General features: G+C 46.3%; 1 protein-coding gene across 2 annotated transcripts in view; it reads left to right on the top strand.

The window, feature by feature from the left end:
- Dnah3 (dynein axonemal heavy chain 3) overlaps positions 1-18,398 on the top strand; it is a 162,951-nt gene that overhangs the window by 142,863 nt on the left and 1,690 nt on the right. For both annotated transcript variants that reach the window (XM_075972063.1, XM_075972062.1), the window contains exons 53-60: positions 1,317-1,542; positions 5,340-5,584; positions 7,752-7,868; positions 9,799-9,953; positions 11,560-11,727; positions 13,004-13,146; positions 15,589-15,793; positions 17,659-17,796. In XM_075972063.1, coding sequence (XP_075828178.1) covers positions 1,317-1,542; positions 5,340-5,584; positions 7,752-7,868; positions 9,799-9,953; positions 11,560-11,727; positions 13,004-13,146; positions 15,589-15,793; positions 17,659-17,796 — 1,397 coding nt within the window. The remainder of the gene's footprint in view (positions 1-1,316; positions 1,543-5,339; positions 5,585-7,751; positions 7,869-9,798; positions 9,954-11,559; positions 11,728-13,003; positions 13,147-15,588; positions 15,794-17,658; positions 17,797-18,398) is intronic.

Raw genomic sequence — 18,398 nt, 5'->3', positions numbered from 1 at the left:
TCATTGAGTTTTAAGAGTGTCCCCAAAATAGATGGCCCCACCTTTCACCGCAGGTGTGGAAGAACTATCCCTATGGTGTGGGCCTAGGAGAGATGGCTTTGCTCCTTGTCTAAGAGGTGGTCCCAGTGGTTCAGACCAACCAGGCTCAGCCACCACCCAGCCCCACATCCTGGGCCTTGGGTTGGCCCACCCTAACGTCTGTCCCATCTGTGCCCTGCTGGAATGTGTGAAGGGACTGGTCTGTGGAACAATAACCACAGCATCGCCACGACTCAGGGCTGCAACTGGATGTTTGAGAGGAGTTTCGGTGAGGGTCCAGTGACGATGGTGTGCTGGAGGCTTTGAACCACACCAGTGACTCATTGCAATGAACATTTTGTGGGTGGGGCCGACTGGACAAAAGGGTACACTGTGTGTCACGCTGCAGCATCCCATGCCACTAGGATGAATGAAGAGGGGCTGGAAAGATGGAGGAGGGAGGTTGAGTTTTTTTTTGTTTTGATCTTTTTTTAAATTAAATTGGGGGGGGTCATACTGCAGGGGTGAGGGGTGGGAATGGAGGGCCTGGGAGGTGAACAGGATTGGAGTGCATGATATGAACCTTCCAAAGAATCAATTTAAAAAAATGTTTTTTTTTTTAAAAAAAATGTATTGTCCCCCCACCCCAAACAGAACAAGTTTGCACATGCAGATCCTGGTGCTCCAGAGATTTAATTTATGTGAAAATTCTCAGCTAGGAACTCCCCAGCTAGAGACTCCTGTGAATTCATGTCCCTCATCTCCATGCGGGAGGAGCCTGGTGTTCTGATTCTCACTGAAGATCTATTCGCTTTTTCACTCCAGCTTTGGTTCAATAGCGCCCATGATTTTTGACCTTTTTAGCCGGAAGTCACAGCCCAAAGAGGATCTTAACTTCATATGTAAGTCTTAGTTCCAGCTTCCTGTCCCTGAAGGGCGCAAAGCCAGAGCCAGGCATCATGGGGCATATTTGTCATCTCAGCACTTGGGAGGCCGACGGAGAAGGATCGGCGGTTTGAGTTATCCAGGACTACATAGCAGGAAACACTGAATATTGAGAGTAATACATAGTCTGTGTGTTTGGAGAAAATGCCAAACAGGAGCCATTTGCGGCTCCTTTCGCAAGCCCCCCAGTTATCTCAAGTTCCAACAAGAGAGATACTGACAGATCAGTTAACAGAGGCTAATGAGTTTATTTCTGTACCCAAAATGTCAATGCATCCCTTCTTCTGCATCATAGCTATTAATCTGCTCTTAGCTGTCTCTTCTTTCAAAATCATCTTTCTTCCTGGTCTCAGGTCTGCTGAAGTTTGCAGATGATGTTGGCATGGGAGGTGCCAAAACACAGACCATCTCCCTTGGCCAAGGCCAAGGCCCTATTGCTTCCAGAATGATCCACAAAGCCATCCAAGACGGGACCTGGGTGGTCCTTCAGAACTGCCACCTGGCGACAAGTTGGATGCCTGCACTGGAGAAGATCTGTGAGGAGGTTATCATCCCTGAAAACACTAACTTGAAATTCAGGTGAGAGGCCGCCCTGTCTGGGCAAGGCTCTGGGACCCAGCTCCAGCACGAGACAGCATTCTAGCAGCTGGCCGTAAAAAGAGGGAAGGGACAGTCCTGCTCTGGAGAAACTCCTTAGCCAGCAGAGACAGCTCACAGGAGAATCATTCTTCTTTGCTTTTCTATTGCTATGGCAAACACCATGACCCAAACCAGCTTGGACAAGAGAGCTTTATTTCGGCTTATACTTCCAGGTAACAATCTGCCATAGAGAGAAGCCAGGACAGGCGCTCTAGGCAGGAAACTCAAGGCAGGATCTGAAGCAGTGACTGTGGAGGGGCATTGCTTACTGGCTGACTCTCTCTGGCTCCTGCTTAGCCAGCTTTGCTATACATCCTAGGTGTCCCCACTCCCCCCCCCGCCGGAAACAGCCCTCAGTGGAACTGGGTGCTTCCACGTCAATCACCAATTACAGACATAACCAGAGGCCAGTCTGCTTGATGCAATTCTTCCTTGAGGTTCATCCTTGCCAGATCTCAAGGTTAGGTCAAATTACCAGTAAAAACTGAGTAGCCCACCATGTCGTACATAACTGAACAAGAACCACAGGGCACAGAAAGTGAGCGGGAATGTTGGGACAGGTATGAAGGACCAATGACTGTCTGAGATTTTGTAACATGGATAAGATTTCTCCAACAGGACATTCCAGTCAGAAGGAACAGCATTTCTGAAAGTGAAGTTAGCCTATGACTGTGGGAGATATGGGGCAGGAAGTGGTTAGAGAACTTGATGCAGATGTGTCTATGCAGGTAGACTGACTGTCATAAAGGTTCTGGTGTTTAATTTCTTTATTTTAGTAGGATTTAGTAACAGTTGGGATTTAGTAACATTTGTTATTACGTGCCACTGGTGTTTGTTTTGGTACAGAAACCTAAACAGATCAAAACAGAGCATGACTTCAGATGTTAAAAATGCCTTTGTTCAGGGATGTCCATCATCACAAGATGTTCAGGTCAGACTGGGCTGTGCCAGGACAGGGCCTGGACCAGGGATAGAAGAGCCACCTTTTTTCCTTCTACTTAATTCTGAATTTCCTCTTGGGACTTTACAGCCATCAAGGGGCCTGGATCCTAGGGGTAGGAAAATTCAAACCAAGGCGGGAGACAAAGGGGGATCCAAGGTGCTTAAGAGGCCTTAGCATACCCTACTCTAGAGCCAACCTGCTGCTCCCTGGTAGGTTCCAGGCCAGACCAAGCCAAGTGTTTCAAAGACAGCAAGCCAGATGTATGTGTCCAGAAGGAAGGTGACCACATAGTCTTGTCAAGTCCCCAACAAAGGCCTGTCTTCCGCCTGGAACACAAGACTCACGCCCACCTCTGTTCTACACGTGTTCACCCACAGCTGCTCTACCAGGGGAGCCCATGAAATGCCTGGGCCATGGAAGCTGCAAGGCAAAGGCCACTGGGTAGGCCGTGGGGGTGTTGCAGCCAAGAATCACCTGGTGTGAATTCCACACCAGCCAGAACTACATAGCGAGACCCTGTCCCAAAACAAACAGAAAAGAATTATATGATGTGGTACCCTCCAAAGGAATTTTCCCTGTTGGATAGGATGTACCCTGAAGACCCCCAACCTTCTAGGGGGCTCAGCTGGGATCCCTGTGTTTGAAATCACGGGCTGTCAGGAGTTAAAGGAGGGCAGATGTCTTCTACAGGAGTACTTCCAGTTTGGGGGGAGGGGAGACCACAGTCACCAGAGAATTCCCTACTTCATTGAGAAGTTCTGAGCAAGCTCTAGCCATCTGGCCTCTCCCCCTCCAACAACAGCTACAGGGGCAGGAGCAGTGAAAAGGTCACAGAGAACCACCCCATAGCCCCCTGGGCTCCTGCAGATGGCGAGAACATGTTTTCACTCCAACCGGTTCTCCCTAGAATGCTTAACTTGGAACTCTTCAGACCAGGACAAAACTCTTGAGCTGTGTGACACAGACATCAATCACCCATTAGAGTTGAGACCTAGCAGGTAATCCCTGGAGACTCCAGCAATCCCACAGGGGCCAGAATGGGGGAGCAGCATGATCCTTGGAGGCTGAAAGGAGAGGCCAGAATGAGTCCAACCATCACTGTTGAGAGGACTGTGTAGACTCACTTTTGGGGCGGTGGGGGGACCTTGTGATCCAGGCACCAACATGTGAGAGCCTTGCAGTCAACATTGTTCCGTAGAAGAGATGGTTTTATATATAAAGGCAGGAATTCCTGTGACGTTCCTCACAGGACCGCTGCAGAGAAAGAATGGTCTGGGTAGCCAGAAGAGGGACACCTGGCATCTGGCCAGTGATCACCTGGAGGTCCCACATGCTGTGCATAGCCCCAGACTCACTGGCAGAGAGTCCCTCACACAGTACTGTGACCAGCAGCAGACAGATAACCAGGTGTCCTGACAAGTTCATACACCAGTGCTTCTCAACCTCCCTAATGCTATGACCCTTTAATACAGTTCCTCATGTTGTGGTGACCCCCCAACCATAAAAATATGTCATTGCTGCTTCATAACTATAATTTTGTTACTGTTAGGAATCATAATGTAAATATTTGATATGCAGGGTATCTGATTTGTGACCCTCAGAGAGGTTGAAACCCACAGATTGAGAATATCTGTTATATACAGAGGGCCAATCAGGCTTAGCGATGGGATCCCCAAGAAGACGTGTCCTCAGTGATGGGCTCAGCACAGAGACACAAAACTGTAGGTAGTGACTCAGCTGGGATTGTCTATGGATTCAAGGGTAGAAGAATTGGCACAGGCCTGGAGGCAGAGTTTTACTCTTGGTGTGAACTGCTTTCAGTCATGTTTGCAATGTCATTGGCTTTCTCTGCCTCACACCAGCAGACTTTCTGCATGTGCCCCTGCTGCCCAACCCACGTAGAGAGCAGAGTGCTTCCTGTGGGAGTGTGGGGCCCAACCCAGGACCACAGAAACTGGACAGAAGGCACGGAGCCAACCCAGGCTCAGGGTCACCTCTTAGAATGCCCACCACCTCCTCCTGGCATGGACACCTGCTTCTGCACTGAGGTCCTGAGGGCCCATAGCTCAGACCCAGACCCAGTGTCCTGTCACAGAACCAGCTCCTCCACCAATCACACTGGCCTGTGAGCCTCCACTCTCAGGCAGCTGCCCAGAGCATGCTACCTGCACATTGTTAGGCAAGTCACTCCTATGCCTGGGCCCTGGGGCCCATACTCAATCGCCAGATGAGACGTAGCAAGACTGTTTCTTACACAATTATTGTTGCTGAAAATACTACTTGTTGTCTGGCATCGCTGCCTGCTCCTCTGATCTGTATTTCTGGACTTCATGGAGTTCTCGTCAAATGGAAATAGCAGTTGCATTCATAGATCGAACCAGACAGGCTTGACACTCACTTTCAAATCAGGCAGGTAGGTTTGTCTTATTCCAGACCAGGGAATGAGATTGGCTTGTGAGCTAAATCCAGCCTGTTGCATTTCTGGTATGGCTTGCCCTCTAATTTTTTAATATCAGAAAAAAACCTAAAAGATAATATTTCATGACACATGAAAATGATATGAAAATCAAATCTTGTCCATACACCAAGTCTTATTGAAAAACATTCATAAATATTCATATGTTATCTGTGTCTCGGTTATTTGGGCAGGCATTATGTAAGCCCACCGAGTCTAAAATAGCTTTCATTCTGTCATTTATGATAATGGTTAATGATGGTAGCTGTTATTTTTGCCACTATTTATCAGTGTAACTTATGGCATTACTCTGAGCAGCCGGGTCTTTTGTCGTTCCAGACTCTGGCTCACCAGCTACCCATCGGAGAAATTTCCCGTCAGCATTCTTCAGAATGGAATCAAAATGACCAACGAGCCCCCAAAAGGGCTCAGGGCCAACCTTCTCCGCTCCTACCTCAATGACCCGATCTCAGACCCCGTATTCTTTCAAAGCTGCACAAAGCCAGTGATGTGGCAGAAACTATTGTTTGGACTTTGCTTCTTCCACGCTATTGTCCAAGAGAGGCGGAACTACGGAGCCCTAGGTGAGACATGACTGCACGTCCAGGTGACCTGGAGATAGAACACAGGTGAAATCTACAGGTTTGCACTGAGATGGTGTGGCCAGAAAGATAATTCCCATGCTCTAGGAATGACCAAGCAAATATTTATGCTAAATATGAATTGTTGTTTGTCTGGGATTAAATTTTCATATAATACCCTTTTTTTTTTCCTCTCTAAATCTGGGAACCTCATAATCAAGTCAAAGCAAAAAAATAAAGAGTGATACTGGGGGATGGGAGCAAGGACCTGAGTTCGGTCCCAGCGTCTACATAAACAGCTGGCATGGGGGCATGCATCTGTAGTCTCAGTGCTGCGGAGGTGGGCTGTGTGATCTGGGCTTTCTGCACAGCTCACTGAGGGAGCCCCAGGTTCCAGTAAGAACCCTATCTCAAAATAAATAAAGTGGATGGCATCTGAGAAGTAACACCCAAGGTTGATCTCTTGCCTCTATATGTGTGCACACACAAACACACACAAAAATGATATTTCAAAATTAGGGAACCTCCAAATAGTGAAGCAGATAATGAATGGAACATATTTATTTTAGGCATAATAACCATTCTCTGGAGAATTGTCACCAAGGAACCTACAGCATTCGAGTTAATTGCCTACATGTGCATAGTTATGAAATCAGGAATACACCTGGGCACTTGCCTGTATTTAAGAGATTGTAATGCATTTATTTACCAATGGAAACTAACCAATGAGTAACTAAATAACCTTGCTAGTTAAACTATCAAACTGCTATCTTTCTGTCTTCCATGGTGGATGACCTGCCTCACCGATGGGCTGCTTTGACCTTGTTCCTTTGGAAGGACCCTCTGTGGGGACTCCTAGCAATTCTTTAGGTCAATCCAGAGGGAAATTGCCCTCAGCGTGGTTCTTTCTGGTTATTCCTTTCCCTTCCTTCTTTTTTAAAGAACTAATTTCTGAAGTTAGTATACACAGTGATTAATGGGTCTCATTATGGCATCTCCATACACGAACCTTATGTTTTGTTCTTGTTCATCTCCTTCCCCCACTGCCCCACCCACTCCTCTGGATCCTCTGGGTGATTTCCCTCCTCCAAACCAGGTAGCCCCACAGCCCTGTGACTGCCCATGGAGAGTGGAAGAGAGGGGACAGCCCCGGGCCTGCCTTTCATGCATCATCTCCTCCTACCCTATCCTCCCCTTCCTACCCCACATCCCCCTCCCCCTCCAACCTCTATCCTCCCTCTTCCACCTCTCTCCTTCCTACCCTGCCCTTCCCTTCCTACTCCACATCCCCCTCCAACCTGTATTCTCCCCTCCCACCCCATCCTCTCCTCACATCAGAACTTCAGAAATCTACGCAACAATTTGTCTCCAAGCCAACTATCCCATTGTGCTTTTCTCAGCATATGAGTTTTATTAAGTTGCATTATTAATTTGAATATGATTGTTTCAGAGGGAATTACATTTTTTTTGCAAGGGGCTGAAAAAATGGTTCAATGTTTGATAGCATTTGTTCCTCTTGCACAGAACCCAGCATTGATTCCTATCACCCTCACAATGGATCACAAATCTGTAACTCCAGTTCCAGAGGATCCAATGCCTCTAGAATTCTGACCTCTGCAGGCACCAGGCACATACATGGTGCACAGACATACGTGCAGGCAAAACACTCACAAACATGAAATAAAAAATTTTTAAAAATGAAAAAAAATACCCTGTGAAATCGTTAACCCACAAGTTCGGTGTCGCTTTCTGGAAGACTGGCCCTACAGCTCTTCCAGGAGCGTGGGAAGGAGCCTCCCGAGCAGCTCCACTGGCCTCCCAGCCATTGCTCCTGCTCAGCTGTGCTGTCCATGTTGGTCTTGGAGCCCCGCGCTCTCCCAGTCTTCCAGGCAGGCTGAGTAAATCCTGTCTCACAGACTCCAGGACATTAACATCTTCCTTCATGAATGGGGAGACCCATAAGGAAGCCGATTCTAGAATGGATGCTTTCTCAGGCAGAATGGCTTCCATGTTGGTAATAAATCAAGGCAAATAGTCGGCTGGGTGCTGGATACTCAGGGCTGAAAGAGGCCCTTGATCCGTAGTGATGCTTACCTTACCTGCTCAGTTTCTGAGTGGAAATTAAGAGCGCTCAGCGCCGAAGTCTGTAATTCTTCTCTGCCTCTCGCAGGTTGGAACATCCCCTATGAATTCAATGAATCTGACCTGAGGATCAGCATGCGGCAGATCCAGATGTTTCTCAATGATTACAAGGAGGTGCCCTTTGAAGCGCTGACCTACCTGACAGGTATTTACGGACAGAGCTTTGCTGCCCTTATCTTCTGGTGCCATTTTCCACGCTCTTGCTCTTCAGCTCCTGCCCTCCATCAGTCACTCCTCCCTCGTTCATTCAAAAAATACCCATCTTCTGCTAATGCCTCTTGTCATGTGGGACACCGTAAAAAACAAAGCCAGAATTAAGATACAGGCTTCCACCGCCAGGTGGCTTAGTCTGAGATGACAGAAAATGTACACAAACAAATGACAGTGCAGTGTTACGTATGCTAACAGAAACACACATGGGCTGAAGAGATAGCTTGGTCCATCAAGTGTTTGTTTCACACATAAAAAGTTTGGCACTTTGGTGTGTGCTTGGGATCCCAGTGCCAGAGAGGCAGAGACAGACAGATGGCTAGAGTTTGCTAGCCAGCAGCCTGGTGTAAATGGCAAATACCAGGCCAGTGAGAAGGTGGGCAGTGCCTGAGCAGGCATGATACCTGAGGCTGACCTCTGACCTCCACACATATGGGCACATACATGCCCATGTAAAAGAAAGAGGGCTGAATAGGGGCTGCTCTTCCACAGTTCTGTCGAGGGCTTGAGTGCTCACAGATAAGCACTGGTGAAACCAGGAATGGTAATCAGGCAGGGTTGTCTCCTCCATGGAGGGAATCCATCCTCCATGGAGGGAATGTATGCTGTTTCCCAGCAGAAGGCTAGGAGCAGCTGTTGCTAATGACCTGGTGACCTCTGCTGTCTGCAGAGTCAGGCCTCACTCAGCTCCCCAGGAATGTTTATCCCAGACTCTCCCTCCCTAGACCTACTTATAGTTGGAACCACCTGCAATGTGTTCCAAATGAACTTTGCTGAAGGTTTGGGGATGTTCATAAAGAGCTGAAGCAGTCCAAAGGGCCTGGCTCACAGTGAAGCTGCTCTTGTAGGGCTCACCTTACCCAGTACGAGTTTCCTTTAACTACCTGTCTGCGGCTCTTCCAACTTAGGCTGTCTACATTCCCCTTTAACTTCATTCTAATTTTCCTTTCCTGAGATGGATGAGCTTGGAAATGAGCCCACCTTTCTGGGTACACTTGTACGTGTGTGTGTGTGTGTGTGTGTGTGTGTGTGTGTGTGTGTGTGTGTGTGTGTTTGAGACACAATCTCTCTGTGTAATGCTGACTGTCCTGGAATTCATAATGTAGACCAGGCTGGCCTTGAACTTAGAGATCCACCTGCTTCTGTCTCCCAAATTCTGGTATTAAAGGCCTGTGCCACCATCCCTGGTGAATGATATAGTTCCTTTTATATATATATCTGAGTACAAAAATCCAAGTCCCATAGAATGATGAAGAGGATGTGGCTTAGAGTTGAGAAAGTCAGATGTCAAAAGAGTATGTGTAGAAGATAATGTCTTTCTGAAATATGTATTTGCAAGGGCCACCTCTTCTTATCCACAGCTTTATAAACTGGGCCCTCCAGTTCCCATTGCTTCTGACCTAAGAAAAAGCTACTAAGTGTCAAGATGGAATTAGAACTCTTGACTATCTCATTTCAGAGCCTTCGGCTTAAATCATATTTCATATACATATATATATATATATATATATATATATATATATATATATATATATACACACACATACATATGTAAACACTCAGGGGGAATTGTCTGGAAGATTCTTTAACATGGTAAAATTTTTGATAATTGTATCAGTTTCCTCCATCTAGACTCTCTTTCCTAATTCTCGATATGGGGAATGTGTATTATTTTTGATAACCACTATAATACACAAAAAGCCTTTCCAGCCATGCTGGGTATGGTGTCAGCAACCCTGTGTCCTTGGACCACCTGTGCTATAAAATAGGGATGCTTGGCTAAAAGAAACCGCTGCTCAAAACTAATGCGTAAGTTCATGACAGCCGTCCCTGTGCTCAGCTCCTTCTGCTGATGTTGTCCCCAGGGGAATGTAACTATGGGGGCAGAGTGACTGATGACAAAGACAGGCGTCTCCTGCTGTCCCTCCTGTCCACATTCTACTGTAAGGAAATTCAAACGGATCACTACTACATTGCTCCTGGAGACACATACTACATCCCTCCCCATGGCACCTACCAGGTAAATGATGCTCTATCTTTGCTCTCAGACTATAGCTAGAGCCTACAGAATTTCCATGGAAAGCCCAGCTATTCAGCCTTGGGCTTCTTTATTTAGGTCCATAATCTGTTCCTACTATTCCATAGAGCCTTCAAGAGAGATGATGTTGTTTAATGAATGTTGGGTATTTGGGACAGATAGGGTCTTTAAGATATGGATTCTATCTGGAATAGTGGGAGGGGGGAAGGCTTGTGGGGACTGGGAAATGCTCATGGATAAAGAGATTGACACGCAAGTGTAAGGATCAGAGTTTGGATCATCCAGAATCTACATACGAAAGTGTACATAGACCTACAGTCCCAGAACACATAGGGCAGGATGGAAGCAGAGACAGGAAGATCCGTGGAAGCCTGTGGGCCAGCTAGCCTGATGGACAGTGATTAGAGCAAGAGACTCTGACTCAAGGAAGGTGGAAGATGAGGACCAACACCCAAGGTTGTCATCTGATCTCCACATGCACTCCATGGCACATACATGCCTGTACTCACATACAAACATGCACACGTGCTACACACACACAGATGAAGGTGAAGCCTTCGTAGTGAACAGGTTGATAAATGCAGATCAAATAAGGATTCAAAGAGTAACAACAACAGTTGAGGAGAAATCTGGAGGACTTCTGTGGCAACCCCTGCCCCCACCTCACCCCAAGAAAGGGTAGCAGTCTAGATAGGAAGCCATTAAGGAGAACTCTTGAAAACTGGGCTAGGGATGGTGGGGTGTAGGCCTCCACATCTGATGGTTACCGGTAGAGGTGCAGGTGAGGAGGGACTCACTTTTCTTTGGGGGGCTGACCACTGAGAACTTGACCACGTTCCAGTGACTATATGAATAATACAAACTGAAATTTTTTTAAATCTATTTTTGAAGGGTGTAGGCCAAAAAGATGGGGGGCTGGGAGGAATGGGAGGTGAGGGTGACTGGTGTGTTTATGTGAGATTTCCAAATAAGTGAAAAAATAGTATGCTAACAAAAAGAAGAAAATAAAATAAGATAAAGCAGTGCCCCCCAAAAGGTGACAACAGAAAAGCTGGGCAGGCATGGTGGCGCAAGGCCATAATCCCAGCCCTCAGTACGCTAAAGCAGGATTCTAGCTAGGAGGCCAATTGGGGCCACATCTTAAGACCCTGTCTTTTAAAACAACGGCTAAAGAGGAAGGACAGAACAACTAGATAAGGAAAACAGGAACTGTGGAGGGAGGACGCAAAAGATCCTCCTCTCCCTGCTATGAGCCTTCTTTATGAGCTTGTCCGTCTCCCCACTTAGAGATAATGGGATTGGAGTTGTAGGTGAAGTAGGATCCAAACTCAGATCTATGTAACTGTAAAGTCAGCTACTTAGGAACAGAGAGAAGGCCAAAGTTGGGAGGAGAATGTCAAGCCTGCCTGCTCTGAGACTATCCAGGACACTGTAGGAGGAATAGCCCGGGGTTTGCTCAGCCGTCCTGGCTGGGAAGTGAAGGCACAGAAATAATGTGGTTTCTTTTTGAGATGGGCTTAGCCATGTGGCGTTACCTGCAGGACCCCAGGGGCCCTACCCTGATACCAACTGAAGATTTCCTTTCCAGTCCTACATTGAGTACCTCAGGACCCTCCCCATCACAGCACACCCGGAAGTATTCGGGCTCCATGAGAATGCTGACATCACCAAAGACAACCAGGAAACCAACCAACTCTTCCAAGGAGTGCTGTTGACCCTGCCGAGACAGTCGGGAGGGAGTGGAAAGTCCCCTCAGGTAACCAGGCTTCCATCTAGCAGGCCTTTGAGACTGTGGGTGGTGACCAGAAAGACAGCAACACGGAGGCCTTGGCATAGATCTCTGGGGTAAGGCACTTCGGCCTACTGCCAGGTACTCAAATACAGAACACAAAAGGAGTTTCCAAAATTCTGGTTATTTCTGTTAAAAAAAAAAGTTCATAAATTTTTCTATATCATATTCCCCCTATTACTAAATGTACTTTTGCTTAGAAATATTTATTTTAACAACTGCAAGTCAAACCATAAGTGGAGACCTAATATAATTTCCATCAAGTTGTGATTGGGACAGAAGAAAGGAAGGAAGAGAAGAAGACAAACTATGTTGTAGGTTCTTCATGAGTGATATTGCTAGCTGAAGTCCTAGAGCCGAGGCCTTGGTGACTTCTGACCAAAGGGAGGGAGGGATCCATGAGGGTTAGAGAACTGTCAAATTAGCACCCATCTGAGACCTTCTGTTCGAAAGGAATGGAAAGAGAAAGACATCAAAACTTGAAAAGAGTAATTTTCCCACCATGTAATTGACGATTGTTTATTCTGAGCTCTGGAGACAACCACAGTTCTTCTAGCAATCCCAGCACTGTGATACTCCCAGTATAAGTGACAAAACAAAACAAAACAAAACCTTCTCTCCAGGGAACCTTGAGAGGAGTGACCAGCTGGCTTCACGTCCTTCATAAAATCAATGGGAGAACCAGACTCAGAACTAACTGTGTCTCTTGTCTGACTCTATGAATCTCTCAATCTCCCCCCTGCTCCCCCTCCCCCGCCTCTCCTTCTGAGCCGCCTCATCCAACACTTGCCAGGCTTGACATCGCCAACTGGGTTCATTTACTCTAAGGGGTATTTGGAATGGTCACCAGCCTGGTTGGTGTCCGAATACAGGGGTAGGAGAAGAAGCGCTTTTCAGCAAACCGGCCCCACTGGGTGGGGGGAGCTATGAGGCTCTTTCATATTCACGGTTTGTCCTTTTGGGGTTTGTTCCCTTCCCTACTTGGCTAATCCCAGCGCCACAGGCTTGTCTTGCTCAACAGTAAAGCTTGACCTACTGCCTTCCCAAGTGCCCCTGGTATTGAGAAAGAGTTCCCAACTATGGGAGCTGTGGGGGATTCTTACTAGGGGTGACCTTGAAGGGGTCAGCGGTCTATGCTGCCCTGAGGCTAGAAAGGGCCAATGCTTACATCAAATGTCCCTAAATAAAGTACCCTGTCTGCTGGCGTTACTTCTCATTCGCTCTCTCTTGTCTGTACTTAAAGGAAGTGGTTGAAGAGCTGGCCCAGGATATACTGTCCAAGCTTCCTAGCGACTTTAACCTGGAAGAGGTCATGCAGATGTACCCGGTGGTCTATAAGGAGTCTATGAATACCGTCCTAAGGCAGGAGCTCATCAGATTCAACAGGTGGGCCCAGTGGTCTTGCTTGACTCTTGAAAGTGGGAGCCTGTGCAGTAGTAACTAAGACGGACACTTGATAATATTGCTGTGCAGGGACAGCTGTTTGTCCTACCCAAGGAGAGAGCTGTAAAACACAGTGACCCCAGCATTGTTGACCACGTATTAAATCACTCCCACTCCTCTCTCCGTCATTCCCGTGACGCTATCAAGTTCAAATCAATACCAAGCATAGCTAATAGCGGAAGAAGTCATCAGAGCTCTTTTGAACAAGCCTCTAATGTCAGGTATGGCTCCAAACACTATTCAGAGCTCTCATTAGAACTGTGCACAATGAGTATGATATGACATTATTCATTTCTACCACTGCTTTACAGATGAGAAGACTCAGCTCTAGCTCCTTCCCTTTTGCGGTTCAGTGACCACCAGGGCCACTCTTTAATGACTGCCAGGATCTTCACTGGCCCTATCAGTGGCTGTTCCCACAGCAGAGGACAGGGCCACAGCAAACCCCCATTTTCAGTAGGATTCTAGCATCCGTCCATATTCCCCATTTCTGTGCATTCAGCCCAGTGGCAGGGGAAGTCCAAAATGGTTAGGCAACAATGTAGTTTCTGATTCGTGGGTCTGTGACTTGTGTCTTCTGGGGCAAGTATTCCTTAGGTACTAAAACCTTGAGCCTAGCAGAGGTTATAGTTGCAAGAACAGGACAATAGGAAAGCAGTAATTGCATCTTTCAGGTGTACTATAGACGGTGCTGCAGTCCCTCAGGCAATAGTTCATCTCTTGCATCCTAGGCAAGCTGGTGCATCTGATCTGAACCATGACTCCCTCCTACTATGAAACTCAGCATTTGCTCATACTCTTGCCCGCTGGGTTGAGATTCGACAAGCTAGTCACAGTGGCAGGTTTTTGCTTTTTGTTTCTTTTTTACACTCAACTGAACTCCTCTGGGCTGAGCCAGGTCTCAGAATGGAGAGGTCAGAAAGAGGCAGGTGGTCTTGCCCACTCGCAAGCTGCCTTTTAGTTGCCCTTTCTCAGGTATACGCCTCATAGTTTGTATAAAGGACAGCTTTGGCAATGTGGATTAAAAGTCCTAAACCATAGGTACTCTTTTATCAAAAGCCTATTACTAAGAGAGTAATTAGAAATTCGCACAAAAGCATATTTAAATGGATTATTCTGGCAATGTTGTTTGTAAATGACAACCTACGAATAGTCTTTCTTTTCTTTCTTTCTTTCCTTCTCCCTCCCTCCCTGTCCCTCTCTCCCTCTCCCCCCTCCTTTCTCCACCCCCCCTTTTCAGTATCTCACTTTGTAGCCCTGGTTGCCTGGAAATCACCATGTAGACCAGGCTGGCCTTGAGCTCATAGAGATCCACCTGCCTCTGCCTCCTGAGTTCATGATGTAAAGGTATGTCCCCCATGCCCAGCTTAGGAATAATATTTCAATGGTAGGGAAATAGTTGAATAAAATAAAATGCTGTACAGTCATTGAAAAGGACAATTTAGCCAGCTTGGTCTACAAATTCAAGGACAGCCAGGGTGGTTACAGAAAATCCTTTCTTGAGAAAAAAAAAAAGCAAATAAAAAAAACCCAAACAAACAAAAAGGATTATTTGGGGCTGGGGAGATAGCTCAGTGCTTTCTATGCCAGCAGGCAGGCCTGTGTTTGGATTCCCAGTACCGCAGAAGCTAGGCCTGGTGATGGACAGCTGTAATCCCAGCACAGGGGAGCAGGGACTTCCTGTGCTCAATGACCAGGCAGTCTAAGCAATCAATGAGCTCCAGGTGAGAGACTCTGTCTCAAAAATATAAGGTGGAGCCGGGCAGTGGTGGCGCACGCCTTTAATCCCAGCACTCGGGAGGCAGAGGCAGGCGGATCTCTGTGAGTTCGAGGCCAGCCTGGTCTACAAGAGCTAGTTCCAGGACAGAGAAACCCTGTCTCGAAAATCCAAAAAAAAAAAAAAAATATATATATATATATATATATATATATATATATATATATATATATATATATATGGTGGAGAGGGATAGGGGAAGACACCCAGAGTCAACCCCTAGCTTCTACACATGCATGCACGTTGACACTCATTGGCATGCATCACATACACACAAAACAGCAACAGGACAACTTAGAACTATGTTGTACTGCTACATGCCTGCAATTCCAGCACCTGAGAGGCTGAGGCAAAGGACTAAGAACAAAAGACAGATTCCAAAAAGGTAATACAGAATGACTTCATTAAAAACATGATTTGTGTTTCTAAAGAAAACAAGAAAGGCATACATTAAAGTTATTTTTAGGTGGCAATATTATGGATGATGGCATTTTCCTCTGTATTGTTGACCTTTGAAAGGGGAGCACGATAAAAGGAGCACATTTGGTGCGCGTGAGCAGAAGGGACCCCTGCGAAGCTGGGCTCAGCCTGCTCCTTTATCTTTGCAGATTGACCAAAGTGGTTCGCAGAAGCCTTATTGATCTTGGCCGTGCCATCAAAGGGCAAGTCCTAATGTCCTCAGAGCTGGAGGAGGTCTTCAGTAGTATGCTTGTGGGGAAAGTGCCAGCCATGTGGGCAGCCAAGTCCTACCCATCCCTGAAGCCACTGGGGGGCTACGTGGCTGACTTATTGACCCGTCTGGCCTTCTTCCAGGTACCGGGGAGTCTGGGGAATTGACTACCTGGGGTGCTCAGTCAGGTGGAGATGACTTTCCGAGGTAGCAGTTGGGGAGGAGGGTTGGCAGCTGTGTAGCATCCTGGGTTGGCCTTTCCAGAGCTGGGTAAGTGGGGAGGGAGAGACTTTTCCAAGTCCTTCCTTGGAAGTATTATCTATAGAGATAGGAGTAAAAACTAGGAAAAAAAAGTCACAAGCTGGAGGCCTATGGGCACAACTGGCCAATGGATATACTTATTAAAACTGTCTGGTAGCATGAAATTTTTTGAACTGAGACATAGACATTGGATTTTTTACACATTGGGGCTGGGTTATAGCTCTATGGTAGAATACTTGCTTAGCATTTGTGAGGTCTAAATTCAATCTAAGGGAAAAATAAAGAAAAACCAACAAACAGAAAAGACCAGACTGGCAGGGGTGGGGGTGGATAAGTCTAGATGTTTGTCCTGAGAAATGTTGAAGACCACCGTCACTGCATGGGGATGGCCGCTGTTGCTCGGTACAGAGGCGACATGGATTGCCCTGCTCGAGTTCCCAGGATCAGCTTTGGACCCATGTTTAGAGCAGAAACACATTGTTTATACCTTCATTTCAGAAGAGGGGAAGTGTAAGTTAAACCAAGAGGACTCTTTGCTTAGAAAAAAAAAACCAGAAAAAGAATATTTTTTTTTTTTGTGAGGCTCATTTTCATGCTCCTCTCAGTTCTTTTAAGATGTATTCTATTGGGCTGGAGAGATGGTTCAGGGGTTTGGAACACCAGTTGCTCTCCCAGGGGACCCGCATTTGATTCTTAGCCCCCACATAGTGGCTCACACTGTCAGTTACTCCAGTACCAGGGAATATGACACCTTCTCTGGTCTCCTGAAGCACCAGTCACATATGTGTGGGACACAGATAGATATACATGCAGTCAAAACCCCCATACACATAGAATTTTGCCAGGAAGTGGGGCACATGCCTTTAATTCCCATATTTGGGAGGCAGAGGCAGGTGGATCTCTGAGTTCAAGGCCAGTCTGGTCTACAGAGTGAGTTCAGGATAGCCCGGGCTACAAAGAGAAATGTCTTGAAGAAAAAAAATAAAGAAAGAAAAGGAAAAAAAAAAGATATAATACTTGTGCTTGTGTGTGTGTGTGTGTGTCTGTTATACACATGTATGTGCTGTTTGTCTGTTATGCACATGTATGTGCTGTTTGTCTGTTATACACATGTATGTGCTGTTTGTTATACACATGTATGTGCTGTTTGTCTGTTATGCACATGTATGTGCTGTTTGTCTGTTATGCACATGTATGTGCTGTTTGTCTGTTATGCACATGTATGTGCTGTTTGTCTGTTATGCACATGTATGTGCTGTTTGTCTGTTATGCACATGTATGTGCTGTTTGTCTGTTATGCACATGTATGTGCTGTTTGTTATACACATGTATGTGCTGTTTGTCTGTTATGCACATGTATGTGCTGTTTGTCTGTTATACACATGTATGTGCTGTTTGTCTGTTATGCACATGTATGTGCTGTTTGTCTGTTATACACATGTATGTGCTGTTTGTCTGTTATGCACATGTATGTGCTGTTTGTCTGTTATACACATGTATGTGCTGTTTGTCTGTTATGCACATGTGTGTACAGGTGCTGGAAGATGGAACTGGATCCCGGGAGATGGCTGTGAGTTGTCTGACTTGGATGTTGGTAATTAAACTCTGGTCCTATGCAAGGGCATCAAGCGCTCTTAATCTTTGAGCCATCTCTCTCATCCCATGCTTACCTTGCTTTAACCTATTATTGATGCATTGTAGATTCTCAGTTTTGATTTCTAAGTTTTGATTTCTATTGACTTTATAGGAATGGATCCTTAAAGGCCCCCCTGTGGTCTTTTGGATCTCTGGATTCTACTTTACACAGTCTTTCTTGACGGGAGTTTCTCAGAATTATGCCAGGAAATACACCATCCCCATTGACCACATCGGATTTGAATTTGAGGTAGGGATCTTGCGAACTGGGACAGCTCAGGGGATCAGCCTAAGATAATGATTCCGTCTTCCTGCAAATACGTGTTTGTGTGGAGGGACAAATGCTTCGGAAGTGGGACAAGTAAAGAGTTTAGCATGGCTTACGGTGGCTCCAGAAGCCATTTTTGACACGGTTACAGCACTCCCAAGCCTCTGTCTCTGTGCAAAGAGAAAGGAATTTGGTGACAGTGAGATGCAAGCCTGGTAGCCTGAGCTTGATTCCTGGAGACCAAACGGATGTGAGAGGAGAGAACCGATTCTGCAGAGTTGGCCTTTGATACACACACACACACACACACACACACACACACTTCACAATAACAAATACATATTTTAAAAAAAAACCTCATTTTTCCAAAGGAAAATTCTGTCATCATCATATCAAGAAAATGAAAGTCTCCCCCGCCAGTTTAGCATCCTCATTTGAAAGAATGCTAATGTCCTTAGATAGTCCCTAGAAATGGAAAAAGCATTCCATTCACAACAAAAACTATTACAGTTGGATTTAGAATGATGACAGATGGAGCTTGTGAACCTCTGGTCCATTATGATATCCATCACTCCCTACTGTTG

This window comes from Microtus pennsylvanicus, chromosome 5 (assembly GCF_037038515.1).
Source record: "Microtus pennsylvanicus isolate mMicPen1 chromosome 5, mMicPen1.hap1, whole genome shotgun sequence".
NCBI lineage: Eukaryota > Metazoa > Chordata > Mammalia > Rodentia > Cricetidae > Microtus > Microtus pennsylvanicus.
Note: the sequence above shows the minus strand (reverse complement) of the source record. Positions and strands in the feature narration are given on the sequence as shown.